Genomic DNA, 20273 nt, shown 5'->3' on the forward strand with positions numbered 1-20273 from the left:
GACTGGCATCATAGCTCAGTTGTCTTGCAAGCACAAGGTCCCAAGCTCAGCCCTTGAGACCCACATAAAAATACCAGGCCTGGTAGCTCATCTTGTAACCCCAGTGTTGGGGATGAGGAGACAGGAGGATGGGGCTTCTAACTGGTGAGCTCAAGGCCAGTGAGAGACCCTGTCTCAATAGAGGTAGACAGCCTTCCTGAGGCTTACACCCGGGTTTGTCTCATATATACCTACATTAATAAAAGAAATGAAATATGATGTTTCAGTAAAGAAGATAGCGGTTGGGGTCTATGAAGAATTCAAACATGTCAGCGTAGCAACCTCTAGTCAGAGGTGCCTTCCTCAGTTTTTTGTTGTTGTTCTTTTGGTTTTTTTTTGTTTAAAAATTTATTTATTTTATTATTTAATGCACTTGAGTGTTTTGCCTGTGTGTGTGTGTGTGTGTGTGTGTGTGTGTGTGTGTATGCACCACGTATGTGTCTGGTGCCCTCAGAGGCCATGGATACCCTGGAACTGGAGTTACAGGTGTTTGTGATCTAATGTGTGGGTACTGGGAATTGAATCCGGGTCTTCTGCAAAGAACAAGTGCTCTTAACCACTGAGCCAGCTCTCCACCCTCGCCTTCCTCATTCTAAATAAGACCACAGCCAACCATTCTGAGAGTTCTTAAAACTTGGCCGCTGGGCAGCCAGCTGATATTTCTGTGGGTTGTGTTTGTTGATCTGTACCATATCAGAAACAACAGAAGTGTCTACATTAGCCATGGGGCTAGTGTACCGATTCCATTCATATGTCGCACTCGTAAGCTGTCAGTCTTGAGTGGTTTCTGATTCCTTTGGGGCTTTACTCTCTTGAGCCTTACCTTCTGGAACCATGGTACCTTGCTACTTCACACTATCAAGTTAGCCGACCTTTCCACCCTGGTTGTTCATGTGGTTGCTCTGTGCCACATGGTCTGCTGTCCAGAGCCAAGGCAGTGGTTAGGTGTAGCTAATCCAGCCATATTTGACCCCCTAGTAATACCAACAGCTCTGCTTTTTAATGCACGGTTCCTGTAGCACTCAGAGTAGTGCTTGGTTTTAAACACCACATTTCAAGAGGGATGTTGACAAGTTACAGATTATCCAGGTGAAGGTAACTGTACTGAGGAGTCCACAACCTAGAATTGCTCTGCAGTGCAGCCCCAGCATATTCTAACATCATCTCTGGCCATTGTCTCTCTCTCTTTTTTTTCCAGGAGTGACTGAGCAAATGTGTAATCCTCTCTATTTCCAGCACATGCCTTTTTCACTCTTTGTTTTTTTGTTTTCAAAACAGGGTTTCTCTGTGTAGCCTTGGCTTTTCTGGCACTCCCTCTGTAGACCAGGTTGGCCTCAAATTTGGTTTGCCTTTCTCACTTTTAAAAAGTGAGTCCAAGAGTTATTTTTCTTTTTCTTTTTTTTTAATCAAATTTTTTAATTAAAAAATTTTTTTATTCATTTTACGTACCAAAACCACAGATCCCCCTCTCATCCCTCCTCCTGATCCCTCCTAGCCTACCCACCCACCCCCCATCCCCTCCTCTAAAAGGGTAAGGCGTCCCATGGGAAGTCAGGAAAGCCTGGTACATTCAGTTGAGGGAGGACCAAGCCCCTGCCCCTGCATCAAGGCTGAGCAAGGCATCCCACCTTAGCTAATAGGCTTCAGAAAGCCAGCTCCTGCACCAGGGTAGATTGGCCATTGTCTCTTGAGGTAGCATTTGTTCTGTTCTGTTCCCCAGCCTCTCAAATGTGGTGTCTTCTTTCAAGTTTCCGTTCTTTTACACAGGCCCCTTCTCTGTCTCTCCCTGGTGAATTCCTGCTCGAACTTCAAGACCCAATTTAAATGTTGTCTCCTCATAAAACCTTCCCTTGATTTGCCAAGATATTTTCATCTCTGAGCTCTCATAGCACATTAATCCAAAATGCAGTAAACAACTTCTTTTTAAGATGCCTATAACTTTAAAAAATGTATGAATGTGTTTATTTGTACAAATTACTAAGTTTCACTGTTGTGCTGGCTAGTTTTGTCAGCTTGACACAGACTAAAGTCATGTGAGAAGAGGGAGCCTCAGCCGAGGAAAGGCCTCCGTAAGATCAGGCTGTGGGCAAGCCTGTTGGGCACTTTCTTAATTAATGAATGATGTGGGAAGGCCCATGGCCTCTACTTCAGCTGCTGACTCCCTTTAGTGATGTGGAGGTGTAACTCTTTCCTCCCCAAGCTGATGGTCATGGTGTTTCATCACTAAGTCAGTCAACTGTGATATTCCGTGATACATGCATATAGTTTGCTTAGACCGTGTCTCTCTCTCTCTCTCTCTCTCTCTCTCTCTCTCTCTCTCTCTCTCTCTCTCTCTCTCTCTCTCTGTCACCGTCTCTCACATTCTCTGGGTTCTCCCCACTTCCCTAGTAATCCCTATTATACTCTGAGGTGCTGTAGTTTATGCTTGGGAGAAACGTGCAATACTTGTCTACCAAGACCCATGTAGTAAAACTGGAGGCTTTGGGAGTGACATGCTCGCAGCTGCTCACGTCTGCTGTCTTGGTATGAGGACAGCTTAGACAGTATGTAAGTGGACAAGTTTGACTGTGTTCTAATGAAACTATATTTATAACACTAAAATTCCCATCATTGTCCCATGTCAAATATATTCTCTTGATCTCCCCCAACCATTTAACCATTGTTCCAGGACTATACAAAACCAGGCAACGGTCTAGATTTGGGCAATGGCCATATTTTCCTGGCCTCAGATCTAATTATCTTCATTGGCAGGCATTTGGTCAGTGTTAAGTGCCCAGGCAAAAGTATCTCCTTTGAGACATTCTCGGACACCCAAGGATGTAGAATTACAACATGTTTAAAATTGTTGATTCACAGCCTTAGAGAGACAGGGAACAAACGTGCCCTGGGCTCACCCCACCAGCAGATAGAGAAGTGCTGCCCCAAGCTAACCTTACACTAACAAATTCTTAACTCCTTGTACTTACTTTCACCTTGGTTTATTAATTAGCTTATTATCTAACCACACTTAGGAATGAGTATTACACACGGATTCCCCTTTTTTCCTTCTTAGACTTCCCTATTGATTTAAGGTCTTCTCCCTCTCAATTGACCTCTTTTCCTTTAAGAGTTCACTGAGGCTCTTACAAGTCACTCCCACCTTGAGTCATAAAGAAAGCTTGACAGTTTGTTTATTATTTCATTCATTCATGTATTTGTTTACCTATAGAACAGTTAGAGTTTACCAAGTCCAGAAACTCCTCTCCCATCTCTGTCCCAGAGAATGGTACAGTTCCTGGTGTGTTTAAGAGGAAAAAGTAATTAATGATTGAATAAAGGAATAAACAAAGGAAAAAGATATATAAATCTTTGCTCACTATTTCTTCTGTCACTGCATGATTACTCCATCTTAGGATGTGAATGAGAAACACTAAACAACAGTGATCAATTTATAGGCTTTGGAAATGTTACTCTGGAAACTTCATTTGAGGATTCATTTACATTTGTTGTTGGTTGAGAGTGCTATCAAAGTGATGTGTTTGGGATGGATTGACATTTTCTGTGCTATCTGGGTAAATGGATAAACTATAGGACAGGAAGTTTTTAACTGAAGGGAAGTTCCATTTGAATATGCCTAACGACAGCTTTATAGTCTGTAAGTTGTGTATCTTAAGTAGTAAAAATTAGGGTTGGATTACACCAATGCAGTAAGTCATTTACTCGGGTTTAATTGGCATTTTAGAAAGATAGCATGTTGCATTTATGTAGTTTTTCAGTGTTATAGCACAGACAATACTATCACAAACATTTTAATCATGAAGACATAATGCACAACTGTTTCTCTTCACAGGCGAGATAAACTTTGGATCTGCATGGAGTTCTGTGGAGGCGGCTCCCTACAGGACATATATCATGGTGAGTCTAGAGTTGCTTTATAGATACTCAGCAGTCTGTTATCTACTATATCCGAACATTAATGTTGTTTAAGAAAAGAAAGCTATGCTTTATTTTTGAATTGTGTGATACATACGGATGAAAGGGGCATTTGCTTTATACAAGAGAAAGCTCTATGCGCTGGAATTACTTGCTAACCCTGAAGGAACATCATAGTTAGTTCAGAACTTCAAACTCTGCCCTCGCAGAAAGGCTCTTGATGACAGAAGATCATGATACCTGAGTGTGATGGTTTAAAAGAGAATGTCCCCCATAAGCTCATGTTTGCATGCTTGGTCCCCAGTTGGTGGACCTGTTTGGGAAGGGTCAGGAGGTGTGACCCGTGTGGAGGAGGTGTGGCCTTGTTGGAGGAGGTGTGTCACTGGGCGTGGGCTTTGAGGTTTCTCTCTGCCTGCAGTTTGTGTATCAGATGTGAGTTCTCAGCTACTGCTCCAGCATCACACCTCCCTGCTGGCCACCATGCTTCCTGCCGTGATGATAGTGGACTCACCCTCTGAAGCTGTAAGCAAGCCCCTGATTAAGTACTTTCTCTCATAAGTTGCCTCTTACATGGTGTCTTCTGTCAGCCAGACAACAGTAGCTAAGACCCTGAGTGGTGGTGATGGTGATATCATTGGCTTTGCTCTCAGGCGTTCATGGAGCAGCACCTAAATGTCTGTTTGTTCTCTTAGTGCAGAAATCTAGGGAATGAGAAAATGAAAGGCAGTGGTAGAATACAGAAGACTCATAAGATAAACTTTGTTTGCTGTTTTCTGTGGGATATTTTTTTTTTTCTATCTACCATTTCTATCCTGGTTCTAACTAGAGTAGGCTTATTCTTTCTCTGCAGGTTTACTTTTTGATTAATGTAAAACACAATAACTCAATAATTCAAGCAGTCAATTTCTTTGAGAAAACATTGTACATTTTCTCTTGAGTTCCTATTCTCAGGTATGGAGCCTTTTAGTAAGTCCAGGTTTGATTGTACTAAAGAAGACGGTGAAAGGCCATTTTGGTGGGAATTTTACTAAATAATTCAGAGTTCCTTTCATATCACTTTATCTTCCTAGTACAGGTTTATTCCGTGTAAGAATGATGTAATAGCACGGTTGTTGCTGTGCTTTTATTTTATACACTTGTGGTCTAGTGTATTCTAGAACCACGGTCGAGGAGGAGAAAGGAAGGGTAGGTTTTCTGAAATCATCTTCCAAAGCTCAGAGGGGAGCGCAGGCCTGGTTCATCTTGAGACGACAGGCAGCTCTTGGGTAGAGATGGGAGGAAGTGTGTTCTAATAGTCGGTGATGGAGCAGTGTCACTGTGGCCCTCAGGAGGTCACTCCAGCTAGCCTAGGATGGTGCATATGGGGGCCAAAGTCAGATGTGAGAGCCTTGAAAGCCAGACGGAAGAGCATGTGTGATGCTTGAAATTGAAACCTGGGCCACGTGCATGGTAAGCAGGGCTCTACCACCAAACCGTATCCTTCACTCAAATTATAACTTTTTTTGAGACAGGGTCTCTCTGTGTAGCTCTGGCTGTCCTAGAACTAGCTCCATAGACCAGGCTAGCTTTGAACTCACAGAGATCTGCCTGCCTCTGCCTCTCGGAGTGCTAGTATTAAGGGAGTGTGCTACTACCTCCTGGCCAAATTACAACTTTTAAAAATAAAACAAATGAAAACCTCATAAACTCTAGGATTCTAGGAAGAGAAGAACTTCTCTTTCATTGGATAAAGAAACCTAGAATGTTATACTGTTCCCTACATAATGACAGCATGGATATGGGGTGAGGGGGTGGGAGAGTGGGGGATGGCAGAGTGGGGAGGTATCTACAAAAAGAAAAGGAAACATGTTTGACATGTCCACACAAGCATACAGCATTACAGCCTAGTCAAAAGTATTACATACTGCCAGGACACTAATTACTTCATGGAAACCTGGTACGGCCAAAAGAGTGAACACCATGGCAGTGGGAGCATGTGGAAGAGGCTGCTCACATCTTGACAGACAAGAAGCAAAGAAAAAGTCAGTACTGAGAGGTCCAGGGCAAGATACAACACTAAGGACCTGTCCCCAGTGGCCTGTTTCTTCCAGCCGTCCCCCCAACGCTTCTTACTTTTCACTACTCTCCATATTCCCATGATATTATAAATCCATCAAAATAGCAATATATTTATTAAGTCAGGACCCTCATGATCCAATTGTCTATACAAAGGCCATCACAGACACTCAGGTGTGCTTCACTAATTTTCTCGATTGTTACATAATCCCATTGACAATGAAGATTAACCATGACATTACTAAATACCATAGTCACTGGGTAATCCATAAGCAGAAGAAACTTATTTCTTATAGTCCTGGAGACTGAGAAGTCTAAGATCGAGGTGCTAGCAGCAAGTTGAGTGTCCAGGAAGATAGGTGATAGCATCTAGTGCCGTCACATGGTAAACGGAAAGGAAAGGCCACGAAGACTGCCACAATGCTTTTAATCTCATTCTTAAAAAATTAGCCTCTTCATGGGGCCCATCTCCTAGGTCTTAACCTGCTAATACTATCACACTGAAGATTCAACATGCGAGGCTAGAGGATGAAGTGTTTACCATGCACGTGTGGAGACAGTAGTTTGGAACCCTGGCACCCATGTAAAGACAAGCTAATGTGTTCCACCGGTGATCCCAGCACTTGGAAGATGGAGACAGGCAATCCCCAGAGCAAGATGGCTAGCTAGACCAGCTGAGGTGGTGGACTCTGGGTTTAAGATGGCTAGCTAGACCAGCTAAAGTGGTGAACTCCATATTAAAGAGAGAGACCCTGTCCCAATATATAAGTTTGAGAGTGATTGAGAAAAATACCCAACATCATTCTGTGGCCTGCACACACTTGTGCAATCACAGGTGAACACACACACACACCATGAAAAAGATTCCACATGAATTTTAGAGGAACATATACTCAAACCATAGCAAATGCACACCCAGGAAATAGTATGTACATCCGGAGGATAAGCTATGACTACCATACTTTCAGTTTTCAGTGAATGAAGTAATTAAGCATATAGCAAGCAAAAGTAAAAGAAGGTAGCAAGAGGCAGATAAATAGAAGCTTCAGATCACACCAAATCATGACTCTATAGCATCCAGCAGAAATGCCTGCCTGGGGCAGCCTCATGACAGCCAACAAAGGCAACACCATCAACCTGGGGACTTAAACACCCAGCAGAGATTCCCAGTTGAACTTTCTCCGTGGATGGGGTTGCAGCTTTGCTTCCCCTGGTATTTTACATGTGGGAGATAAACAGCAGCAGCCTCTGTGGGAGATGCTTTACCCCCTCGCTCTTCTCAGGGATGTGGTGTTTGTAACATCCTTGGCTGCTTGCTGCTTTCTCTCCCCCATTACAGAGGTGCCAGCCTGACCCAGCACGGGAGCTTTGGAGGAGACAAGGGAGGGCCTCCTCTTCTTTCCACAGTCTTGAAGCAGCACGTAGCAGTCCATGGCTGTGGAGAAGTGTCTGCTCTAGTGACAGAGCAGGTTTCCGAATGGGTGTGCTGAGTTTGGTTGTGATCCTTTGTCTGTGCAGTGTGTGTAAAGCTACCATGGCTCAGCTCCCAGGCTTCTGACTTAGCAGTGGTGTGAAAGGCATACACGTAGATTCAGTACAAACCATATGCCAGCTTTGGAGTTTGGCCTTTGCCCAGGCTGTTCTCTACCATGTATGGTGAGAGCTCATGTGCTCTTGGTTACATTAGTAGACAGTGTTAGCAAGCCACAGATCCCACTGAGCAACCAGATCTTGAGATAGCAACTGATGCTTCTGTGTCCAGGACTGCTTAGCTGTGATGGCATATGTTGGTATATGAAATTCATTTTTGACCTAGAATATTGTCAACTTAAAGTGGATTTATCTAGAACATAACCCATTATAAGTTGAAGATCATGTTATATAAAATGCCTATGTAAAATCAACTTATAGATTATAGATGGAACTTTTTATATTATTGAGTAATATTCTGGATAGGGAAGAGACCTTTGCTTTCTTCTGTATTGACTAGAATTTTCATAGAGAATATGCTTTAATTTTATAACTACAATGGTGATACTTTTAGGGAAAATATTGATTTAAAGCCAGCTGTGATACATGTTACTCATCAATAAAGAAACCTTAATGAAAGCTTATGCCACTTGGGCATTCTTTTAACATCTGTGAATATTGGATCAGCAAGGTATAAAATAAAATCAATTTTAGTCATTCATTTGTTTATAAACATAGTATGGCTTTGCTGTGTCAGGCATTGTTGCAAACACTGGAAATACAGCAGTGAGCATGTCAGACTTAAAAAGAATCACAGTGAAAACTCTGCCTTTTTGACATTGGGTCTAGTAGAATTGCTTAGGTATGTTGAGTCTGTTCTTAATGGGATTTGTATGTCACTTAGTGAAAGCATGTGTTGCTTAATCTTGCTGATACTGATTTTCTTCTCTTACAGTAACTGGGCCCCTCTCAGAACTGCAGATTGCGTATGTTAGCAGAGAAACACTACAGGCAAGTCATATTTAAAGTGCTATTCTTTATTAAATGCTTGTGTACTATGCATTACTGTTAGGGGACAAGATCATCTAGTTAATACAGTTGTATTATTTTACTTACGTGTACTGTTCTGTTTTTGTGGTGTCGGGGTTGAACCCAGGGCCTCACACATGCTAGACAAGTGCTCTACACCAAGCTATATCTCTGGCCCTTAATACATTTATAAACTGTTAGAAATACAAGCTATATTTACAATTAAATACTATAAAGCCTAAAGATTATAATATAACCTAGACTTCAAGAACTATGGGTCTGTATATTCCTCTTAAAGACAAAGAAAGGCTTGAAAATTCAGTAATATCAGAGAAATTGAAATGTATTCTGATTCTAGTGGGACATACACTTCAAAAATTCAGACTGTTTGCACAGTTCACCAAGTGTTATATTAGAAGAATTAGTGGTTCTGTCTGCGCTTTTTTTCTCGTTCTCGTCTGGACTCTGGTGTCTTCTATAATAGTTCATTACAATGAGTTGATACTTGGTTTTCTATAAAGAGTAAATAAAATGGTGGCCACTACTCACTTGTGCTGTATGATAAATCTTGCTTATTTTTCTATTGTTTTTTTTTAAATTCTAGGGATTGTATTATCTTCACAGTAAAGGAAAAATGCACAGAGATATAAAGGTATACATTATATTTTTGGCCTGGTTTTTTTTGTTTTTTGTTTTTTGTTTTTGCTTTTAAATGACCTGTTTTTCACTTTAAAAATCACTGAGCAGACTTCTTTTGATTATTCTATTTGATAAGTTTGCTACCTGAAATATATTACAATAATAAACGTGAGTGATCTGTGGTGAGTCTCATTACATTCTTAGAGGAGCATTGTTGAGGCAGGACTACGTAGACTGCCATCTAAAATGTGGGGTCGAGTGGGTTAGTTTGGAGTTTTGTTCGGTTGGTTTTGGTTTGGAGGTAGTTAGAGACATCGTTCATGTAGATCAGGCTGTCCTCAGACTTACTATGTAGTTGAGAATGTATTTGAATTCCTGTTCCTTTTGACTCTGTCTCCCAAGTGCTGGAATCATAGGCAAGCACCACCACACCTGGCTGGATTAGTGTTTTTATGGTTGTTTTGTTTGCTTGCTTTTTGTTTTGTTTTGTGTGTTTTTGTTTTTTGGTTTTTCGAGATAGGGTTTCTCTCTGTAGCTTTGCACCTTTCCTAGAACTCACTCTGTAGCCCAGGCTGGCCTTGAACTCACAGAGATCCGCCTGGCTCTGCCTCCCGAGTGCTGGGATTAAAGGCGTGCGCCACCACCGCCTGGCTTTTCATCTCATTTGTAACTTAATTGTTTATAAGGTACAAATTAGCTCCGTAGCTTCCATAAAATCACAGTAAATTGCACGATTACTGTATCATCTACTAGTCTGGCGCTCTTAAATTAGTGAAAGATATCATTAGTAATGTGTCCGCGTGGGTGGAGGAAGCCCTGGTCACTCCTGAAGGACAGCGGCACTGGCCAGGCGGGGATTGGCTCAGGCTGACAGGACTCCTGAGGGGGTTTCTACTGCACTCTCCCCACTGGAGATGGTTCTTCCTTCCATTTATTTCCTTCTTCTTCGTTTACTTCCTTATACCATTCTCTCCCTCTGTTACTTTCTCAAGTTCTAAATTTCTGACCTTTTGAGGGAAAAGTGACTCTTGTTGCTCTCCTAGTCTCCGAGGAAAGCCTTGGACTCTGTCCTCAGAGAATGCCCACATGCCCACACAGTCCAGTGTTCCCTGGAACGTAAGTGGACTCGTGGACTCCTGCTTTAGGTATTTCCCAGAAGCCCTTAAAAGACACGAGCAGGGGGCTTTGTGCTTCCAAGGTAAAGGAGCTTCTGTGGAGGTCGGAGTGCTAAGGAAGGGTCCAGTCCTTGGCATTGGATGAGTGGGGAGGATTGGTAGGTTTTTGTCAGAAGTGGAGATTGGCGTGTTCTCCAAGTTGAAAGAACAATCTGAACAGAAATACAAAGTGAAGTATGAGGCCCTTCTGGAGACTATAATATCTGTATTATATTACTGAGCAGGGAGAGTGTGGGTTTTGTAGGTGATGAGCTTGGCTGGGCAGTTTTGTGTTTCTTTGTGCAAGGACTCATGTCAGACTGGGGTCTGGGTAAATTGTGACCGTCGGCACAGCCTCTGCCCTTGTCTAAGCCTCCACCCTGTCCTGTCCCGCCTGTGTCTGTGGGAGCCTTCTTCCTGCTCTCAATGCTTCCGTCCTTGAGTGGTTCTATAGTTACTGCTGTATTTGACAAACAGAATGACCTTTTAAAGTCAGGTCATGTCACTCCCCTGCCTACCAGCACCATTGACTTCCCATAGTACTCACTGAGAAATGCAGGCGCTTGGAATGTGGCCAGCAAGGTTATGTGTGATCCAGGCCCTGCATGCATTTCTCTGAGGTCGCCTCACACTCCGCTCCTCTCTTTTACTCATTTTGACTCAGCCATGTAACGAGTCTTTCTCTTCCCTCCAGCCCCCAAATAATGACATGGAGACTTCTTATTATAAAAGCTTGGTCTTTAGCTTAGGTTTGTTTTTAACTAGCTCTTATAACTTAAATTAACCCGTATTTTTATTAAACTATGTTCTACCACATGGCTTTTACCTCTATCCCATTCTGTGTATCCAACTCATTACGATCTCTCTCATACCTCCATTAATGCCTCCTGCTTCCTTTCTCTGCCCAGAAGTCCCTCCTGTACGTCCTGCCTAGCTATTGACCATTCAGCGTTTTACTACACCAATCACAGCAATATATCTTCACAGTGGACAAATGTCCCACAGCACAGCCACACTAAATTTGCAGTTCTTGGAATATTTCAAGCTCATTCTGCTTCTAGGTCTTTGTGTTTGCTGTCCTTTCTTCCTATAATGTTCTTGTCGCAAATTTGGGTGTGGCTGTCTACACTTACTTCATTGAGAACTCTGCTCAAATATCGTCAGCTTTCAGAGGACTTCTTCCCATTTTTTGTTTTCAGAGAGTTTGTTTCTGCCTGACTTTGAATCCTCTGTTGGGCCAGAAATAATCATTTTTTATCTTCTTTCTCACCTACACACACAAACACTGGAACTTGTTTATTACTGGACACCAGAACTTACGTGCCTGGCTGGCAGTCAGTTGTCTCTCAGAGAGAAGCGAGGGGATGGATAGAGGGACGAACAGATGGGTCAGAAGCTGTGATGTGTATGTGGAATGACAGAAGTTATAACTTAGGAACGTTAACCTGACCGTGGGAGAGAACATGGAGGTCTGACTGCTCAGAGGGAGGCAGAGTGAAGCCCTGATGTGGCCCGTTGACATCGCCTTCCTTTCCACATTGTCCCAGAGACCAGGGGCGTTGTGAGCGGCTGTAGCTCCACTTCATGGATCATGGTCTAGGGTCTAAAAGTCTCCATTTTCTCTCAATTTTTTTTTTCTTGTTTTTTTGAGACAGGGTTTCTCTGTGTAGCCTTAGCTGTCCTGTAACTCACTCTGTAGATCGGGTTGGCCTCGAACTCACAGAGATTCGCCTGCCTCTGCCTCAGGAGTGCTGGGATTAACAGTGTGTGCCACCACCTCCTATAAACAAACTGTGTGTTTGTTTATTCCTTTCTTTCTCTCTCTCTCCCTCCTTCCTTCTTTCCTTTCTCTTCCTCCCTCTCTCTCTTTTTTCCCTTCTACTCTTCTGCTGTGTCTTTTTCTCTTGTCAGTTAGAGGTAGGGGATCTAAGAACATTTCCCTTGAGTTGCAATCATACCAGCACGTTGGATTAAAGAGCTGCCTGCTTTGGTATTTAAAAGTTGCATGGGGGTAGCTGTAGACCCACAGCTAGTGATGGGTGTGCTAGCTGACCCTAACCTCTTGAGAAAGCCTCATCTACCAAGAAGCAGGACAGTCATGTGCCTGCAGTGGTGAGTTCCGGGGGGGGGGGGGGGGGGGGTAGGGGGACTTTTTAAGGATGGGAAATACAGTAGTCAAGTTTAAAGTACAATCAGAGCAATGAAATGCGAGGCTAAAATAGAGTGTAGCAATGGTATGTGATCAGCCAAGAAGTAGCATTTAGATTAAAATGTGTCACTTCTGTGTTAGCATTCATGTCTTGTTATTAGCAAGGAGCCCTTTTTAGGGGACCACATTATGTAAACATCATGAAATTAGATAAAAAGTGGACAGCAATGTTTTCTATAATTATGTAACATTTTAATTGATCACATTTTAAATTTAAGCATTTCTAGATCTAAGGCTGTGGTTATTTAATATGTATAGTTAACCTAGTATATGTTTCACCTAATAAAATGTCTGCCTTCCACTCAACTAAAATGTTCTCCCTTTGAAGGGCGCTAACATTCTATTAACGGATAACGGTCATGTGAAATTAGGTAAGTAAATCAGAATTCCAGTGCATGCACACATCTTTTCTGAGTTGTAGTTGGGCTTGGTTGGGGGTTTTGTTTGTCTTGTTTTTCAGGACTACAAGTCCTCTGTCCTAGATCACCCCTAGGGATAGCATATTTGTTTTTTTAGGACTGCAAGTCTCCATCTGTCCTTGGTTATCCCTAGGAATAGCATATTTATTTTTCAGTGAAGATCTCATTGCAGGCCAGTCACCTCTCATTTCCTTCCCCTTAAACAGTTTGTCTTTCACAAGAAACAGATTGTTGCGAAGACACCATGAAGTCATATGCGTTGGGACTCTTCTACCTCTAAACCCAGGGGCTGGGCTTCCAGTAGGAAATCTCTATAAAACTGTAACCAGAAATGAGGACAAAAATAAAGCAATAAATGTCCAGTAACTTCAAAAATCCTACATCATTTATCCAACTTTAAAAAGCAAATGCACTATTATTTATATAAGAATAGAATTTCGATGCTAAGCCGGGCGGAGGTGGCGCATGCCTTTAATCCCAGCACTCAGGAGGCAGAGCCAAGCGGATCTCTGTGAATTCGAGGCCAGCCTGGTCTACAAAGCGAGTTCCAGGAAAGGTGCAAAGCTACACAAAGAAACCCTGTCTTGAAACACCCAAAAAAAAAAGAATTTCAATGCTAAGTGTTGCTTTACTTTAAACAGTAACTTACAAGGTATAATTACAGTAAAGTTCAGAACCAGTAATGACTCTGTATGAGTTTAAAACAGGAAAAGTATTCACTATAGTAACTTTATTAACTGATAACAAGAATGTTTTAACAAATATGGAAAAATTATTTTGAAACTATTTAGGACAAACTAAATTTCAAAATATACATTTGTTTTATAAAAATGTCAATAGGGCTCTGGATGTTAGCTTAGTGGGAGCCCTTGTCCAGAATGTACAAGGCACTAGGTTTGTCCCTGGCTCCACAACATAAACAAACCAATAAAACTGCCTTGAACTACAGTCTACTGTAGGATTAATCAGATTGACAGTATTTATCTAGTAATTAACATACAAGATAGTTTTCCTAAGCAGCCTGCCAGTATGAGAAAAGTAGGAAGGATTCAGTCCTGTGCCCTTGGTATCTTACCTAGTGAGCAGTTTCTACGAGCAGCCCATCCGTGGCGATGTTCCATACCTTGCTTTCTTGTAGGATGAGTTTAGAGTCGTCAAACACATTAGAAAATACTAGAACTGAGCATGCCTGGGGAGTCGTGACAAATCCCCACTAGTGACTGCATTGTGCTGCTGAGGTCAGGATTTGGGGACTGTCATCTTGGGGTCTTTTCAAGGTGGGTGGGTTTACCAGTGGCCATCTTAGCCTGCAGATGTCACTCTGCGTCTGGCAGAGAGTGACTAGAATAGACAGCTACTTAAAGGTCCTTTCTAGTAGTACTCCTTGAAATAGTCCTAGAAACTAGAAATTATATCAGTAAGTGTGGGTTTCCGTTTTCCCAAGCCCGTTCTTTCCTATAAAAATGATTTGATCTTAACCTTTGTTGTTGTTGTTTGATTCATGCAAGTTACGGGGGAATCCATCTGGCTGTGCTACAGACCGCTGTGTGAAATTTCAGTAGTCCATCGAAGTTAAAAATATAACATGGGTGAGGGGGTTCCACTTCTGTGAATGGATGAGAGTAGTTATTGAAAGTTTGGTATTACCTTAAATGATTTCATTTTCTCTCTCTCTTTTTTAATAGCTGATTTTGGAGTTTCAGCACAGATAACAGCCACAATTGCCAAGCGGAAGTCCTTCATTGGTACCCCATATTGGTAACTTTAGTTTAACTGACTTAAAGATGTTTGTTGTCCTGTCATTGTTGGATACAGCATTTCTTTAAAAAAAAAAAAAAAAAAAAAAAAAAAGGACTGGTCAGAATTCCTAGGCCTAAGACAGGGTGCATGAAGGTAATCAATGAGTTTAGTAATTTAAACATGTATTCTTATGGATGGATTGCTTGGCCAAAAAATATACTACATACTGATTTTCATAAGGCAGGGAAGTCTTTAAAGTTTGATTCAGTTGTTAGGTTCCCAATACTTAACCCATATTTTAATGTTTTTATATTTATCATTTTCTTCCTACATGTTCTGATGATTATACTAGTCACAGTTTTCAAGAACCTTGCTGGTTTTGGTGTTTCTGGGAACTGAACGTAGGGCCTCAAACATGCTAAGTAAACAGTCTACCACTGAGCTGTCTCCCCAAACCTTTGTGCAGTCTTGGTTGACTGAGATCAAAGGCAGGTTTCTGGCATTTGGAATCTTCCCTACCAGGCCCCAGTTCAATCCTTCAATCTTTTTCTAGCAGTCTCATCCACAGACCTTCCTTTCTGCCCATACCTGTCTCTGGATAGTCTTTACTATTGTAGGAAACCTGTCCTGCCTTTCATTCATTACTCCATCCTTTCTGCCACGAAGCTGTGCCTGGGTGGCTTAGCTGAACACTGAGCAGTGGTGGGCAGGCACAGCACTGCTCTGGTTTTTACCACTGTATAGTTTTGCCATGCCTTCAACATCAATGCTCCCATTCCCCGGACATCTCTAGTCTGACCCTCACTACTCAACTGCTACTGGGTTTTTGTTTTGTTTAAGTGAGGCATGATAAATGTAATTTCTTATATTCATTTGTCCCTTTATCAAATACAAATTTTTAAAAGTCAACTAGGGCTAAAATGACTTTTATAAAAAACTTACAGTGCCGGGCGGTGGTGGCGCACGCCTTTAATCCCAGTACTCGGGAGGCAGAGCCAGGCGGATCTCTGTGAGTTCGAGGCCAGCCTGGGCTACCAAGTGAGTTCCAGGAAAGGCGCAAAACTACACAGAGAAACCCTATCTCGAAAAACCAAAAAAAAAAACCAAAAAAAAAACCCTTACAGCCCTGTCTTTTGCTGTGTAGTGTAGGTGACTGATGAAGGAAACACTGGGGAGGTTGAGATGCCTCCTATGAGACATCAGGAACTCGGAGAAAGTGGGTCTTTTTAATATGGCCTATCTGTTTTCAGACATCAAGGATTAACCAGAACTTACTTTAGCAATTGACAAGTCCGTGTGCCTCTTGTAAGAGTAAAGGGGGCACGCTAAACACAAGGTTTCTGTTTTCTGAATATTCCCTGCAGGATGGCCCCAGAAGTGGCAGCTGTTGAGAGGAAAGGAGGGTACAACCAGCTGTGTGACCTCTGGGCGGTGGGCATCACTGCCATCGAGCTGGCTGAGCTTCAGCCACCCATGTTCGACCTTCACCCAATGAGGTCAGTGCAGATCTGCCCAGTGCAGATTGACGCTTATTTACCATGCCATGAATTTACTTTAGTCTTGTTGGGACTAGATATTCCTCTTATTAGAATGTGAAATGTTGAAATATGCAATGTTTTATTTGTTTTTCAGGGCATTATTTCTAATGACAAAGAGTAATTTTCAGCCTCCTAAACTAAAAGATAAGTTGAAGTGGTAAGTATCTTTGTTTATTGACTTTTATAGCAAAATGAGCAAAAGGGAATTAAAATACAGAAGCTTAATTTTCAACCTTTCTCAGGTCAAATAGTTTTCATCATTTTGTGAAGATGGCACTTACCAAAAATCCAAAAAAAAGACCCAATGCAGAAAAGCTACTACAGGTATGATTCTACCCCCAGACAGTCTCCTATTCATAAGATAAGATGTTTCATCAAGTTTCTAAAGTGTTCTGTGTGTTTTATAGCACCCCTTTGTCACCCAGCCTCTGACAAGGTCTTTGGCAATAGAGCTGCTGGATAAAGTGAATAATCCAGATCATTCCACATACCACGATTTTGATGACGACGACCCTGAGGTAGGATTGTTTTCACTAACTAGTGCACATAATTGTGTGTGCGTGTGTGTATGACTCAGTGTTTGAACGTTTTTTATCTAGTTAACTGCTGGTTGGGGAGGGTAACTAATTCTTTGTCCTGGGAAGTCGTCACTTGCTAGATTTTTCTTACTGGGTGTTTGCTGACGGCTGTGGAAGGTGGCAAAATCATTTTGTTGTTGTTGTTGAAATTACTGTAGTTACTTCAAAGTAGTCACTGTAGGTTGCTCAGTCGTCAAGCGAAGAGCACCTAGATGATGTTAAAACAATCCAGTCTTCAGGAAAGAACCCTCATGCCAGGCTTCTTACGACATTGGGAGTTGGTAGGTAACAACTAAAACCGTGGTTCTCCACTGTGGAAACAAAACCAAGCCAGTGTTGGCCTGTTTTTTAATTGTTGCTGCCTTTTAAGCCACGGCTGTTCGAACCAGCAACTGCAGCCCCTCTGCTCCCAGCAGCAGTTAGGTCAAGGGCTGTAGCCAGAGAGAATTCTGTTCCCTCAGGCTCCGGCTACGAAGGGAACGTAACTAAACCTCTGTCCCTCTAAAGAACTCAAGAGTCAAAGGTTCAGGTGGAATTCTGCTCCTCAGAGAGGCTCAATAGCAAGTGGTTCACTTCCTCCTAAAAGCCCCCTGCTTCTCCTGGCCCCTCCTTAAAGACCCTTTCTCACCTGGCTCCTCCCTACCACTTCCTGTCAGCTAGCTGCTGACTCAGCCTCCTGAAGGAAGGTGAATTTTATTTAATCAGACACATCTTTGCATCATCAAACAAATGTTCCAGAACATAAACAAAAGTAACACATTAAAATAGTATTCTACAAGAAGCCCATGTGTGTTAGAGATAAAATAGCCCTAATGTGCCGGAAGCGTTGGTATTGGTGGAACCCCATTTCTGTTGGCATATTCCCCACTCCTAGCATAGGAATAGCCATGAGCCTGTGGTCGACTCAGTATATGAGGCACAGCCACGCTCCGTTACTGCCTTCAGAGTTCAAAGGTGACTCGGAAGGAACGAGAATCCTCTCCGTAAATCAGGTGGATGGTCAGCTTGTCCCCAGGGAGAACCCTGTGTCAACTCAGCATCATTCTAGCTCTCCATAGTTATACCCTGATAAATAGACTGTCTTTTTGATAAGTTCTGAAAAGGAATTTGGAAGTAGGAAAGTGAAGTGTAACGTATATTTGATCCAGTACTAGGGAGGTCATTTGTTTTGCTATTTTGTGTCATTTTAGGAAACTTGGCTTTATGAATTTGATGAGTACACAGGAGGTCCTGTATCTGCACAGTACAGGGGCTGTTAAAGTGACCTCTAGGCCAGCCGTGGTGGTATATGCTTGTAATCTCAGCACTCAGGAGGCTGAAGCAGGGAGATTATAAGCCACGGTCGGCCTGGGGTGTATAATGAGACCCTAGACCATGTAAGCAAAGCCCTGCAAAGCAGTCTTAATAATCAATGGAAATAATTAGATTTTTTTTCCATGAGATTTTAATTTTTTGTCAAAGCATTAAAAATTCTTATTATCAATTATATATATAGAAGTGGATGAAATTATGTAGTATTAACATATAATAGGAAGTAAGGCTAATATATGTGTATTTCGTTTTCATGTTGGAAAATAATGTAAATCACTGTAGCTGGCTGGCCAGTGGCTGCCAAGTCCATCACACCTTATTCTTCGACTTCTTGACACAGAGCAAGGATGCTTTCCACCATGCTCCTTCTAGTCACACTTGTGATGTGAGCCTGCTGTTCACACAGCAGTTGGTGAGCTAAGGTGGACGTCTGTATTTGATGCAGTTCCAACTAGCATACTGTAGTGACTGGGATCAGCAGTGCAAGGCAAGGACCATTTCTTACGGCGGGACAGTAAACGCTGTACTCTTGTCTGAACTCAGCTCACTTGTAACACGGCATGTCCTCTTTGAACTGTGTCCAAAGAAGACAAATAATATATTAAATGTAGACACCGCGTGGAAGGAGGCTTCTGAAGACTCCATGCAGCAGCAATGGGGCTGTGAGCCTTTTGTACAGGAGAAACTTGTCAGGCAGCGTTATTACCTGAGATGGCTGCTACATCCAGCCTCAAGTGTGGGAAGGAGCCGCTGAGGGTTCCAAACAGGCCTCATGACGCCCTAAGGCTGTAGGAACCCCCTGCATTTACAGTAAGTAGATGGGCTCATCCCCACTCTGCCCTTTCTTAGGGCAGTCTCTTAGGATAATTCTAGTAAAAGGAAAGAGAAGAGGGGACTGACTACTCCTTCAAGAAAACGAACATAAGAAAATTTGTTCACTGGAGAAAAATAGTCTTTAACGCCTTTGGCATTCCTCCTTGGGTTTCTCTCTTGTTCACTTAGTGGGAAAGGCTGCACAGATTTTCTTTAATTACAGATTTTCCCTCTGCCATATTTCTCTGTGGTTTCTTTTCAAAAGCTGGTTGCAGCCTTTGAACAGTTATTGGATTATGGAAGTATTCAGTTTTGAATGTTAATGTATATTCGGCCCAGTGAACACTATTGGGAAGCTACAGTGGGTGAAATACACCCCCTAATCTTCCAAAGCTCTGCTTCGGGAGTAAGAAAAAAGAACAGCCACTTCCTGTGAGAGGACTCAGACACACTTCCTGTGAGAAGACTCAGACACACTTCCTGTGGGAGGACTCACACACTTCCTGTGGGAGGACTCACACACTTCCTGTGGGAGGACTCAGACACACTTCCTGTGAGAGGACTCAGAGACACTTCCTGTGAGAGGACTCAGACACACTTCCTGTGGGAGGACTCAGAGACATTTCCTGTGAGAGGACTCAGACACACTTCCTGTGAGAGGACTCAGACACACTTCCTGTGAGAGGACTCAGAGACACTTCCTGTGAGAGGACTCAGATACTTCCTGTGGGAGGACTCAGACACACTTCCTGTGGGAGGACTCAGATACTTCCTGTGGGAGGACTCAGACACACTTCCTGTGGGAGGACTCAGACGCACTTCCTGTGGGAGGACTCAGACGCACTTCCTGTGAGAGGACTCAGACGCACTTCCTGTGAGAGGACTCAGACGCACTTCCTGTGAGAGGACTCAGACGCACTTCCTGTGAGAGGACTCAGATACTTCCTGTGAGAGGACTCAGACGCACTTCCTGTGGGAGGACTCAGACACACTTCCTGTGGGAGGACTCAGACACACTTCCTGTGGGAGGACTCAGACACACTTCCTGTGGGAGGACTCAGACACACTTCCTGTGGGAGGACTCAGACACACTTCCTGTGGGAGGACTCAGACACACTTCCTGTGGGAGGACTCACACACTTCCTGTGGGAGGACTCACACACTTCCTGTGGGAGGACTCACACACTTCCTGTGGGAGGACTCAGACACACTTCCTGTGGGAGGACTCAGACACACTTCCTGTGGGAGGACTCAGACACACTTCCTGTGCGAGGACTTAGACACACTTCCTGTGAGAGGAAGTCATTGCCTGTCCCAGTTCTCCTGCCAGTGCTGTAATAAAACACTGATAAAAACCAACTGAGGGA

The 20273-nt window shown here is 42.8% G+C and overlaps 1 protein-coding gene across 2 annotated transcripts in view; it reads left to right on the forward strand.

The window, feature by feature from the left end:
• Map4k3 (mitogen-activated protein kinase kinase kinase kinase 3) overlaps window positions 1-20273 on the forward strand; it is a 150309-nt gene that overhangs the window by 73430 nt on the left and 56606 nt on the right. For both annotated transcript variants that reach the window (XM_059248481.1, XM_059248482.1), the window contains exons 4-12: window positions 3869-3933; window positions 8432-8487; window positions 9110-9157; window positions 12836-12878; window positions 14612-14684; window positions 16031-16162; window positions 16299-16361; window positions 16447-16528; window positions 16612-16722. In XM_059248481.1, coding sequence (XP_059104464.1) covers window positions 3869-3933; window positions 8432-8487; window positions 9110-9157; window positions 12836-12878; window positions 14612-14684; window positions 16031-16162; window positions 16299-16361; window positions 16447-16528; window positions 16612-16722 — 673 coding nt within the window. The remainder of the gene's footprint in view (window positions 1-3868; window positions 3934-8431; window positions 8488-9109; window positions 9158-12835; window positions 12879-14611; window positions 14685-16030; window positions 16163-16298; window positions 16362-16446; window positions 16529-16611; window positions 16723-20273) is intronic.

The sequence above is a fragment of the Peromyscus eremicus genome, chromosome 22 (assembly GCF_949786415.1).
Source record: "Peromyscus eremicus chromosome 22, PerEre_H2_v1, whole genome shotgun sequence".
NCBI lineage: Eukaryota > Metazoa > Chordata > Mammalia > Rodentia > Cricetidae > Peromyscus > Peromyscus eremicus.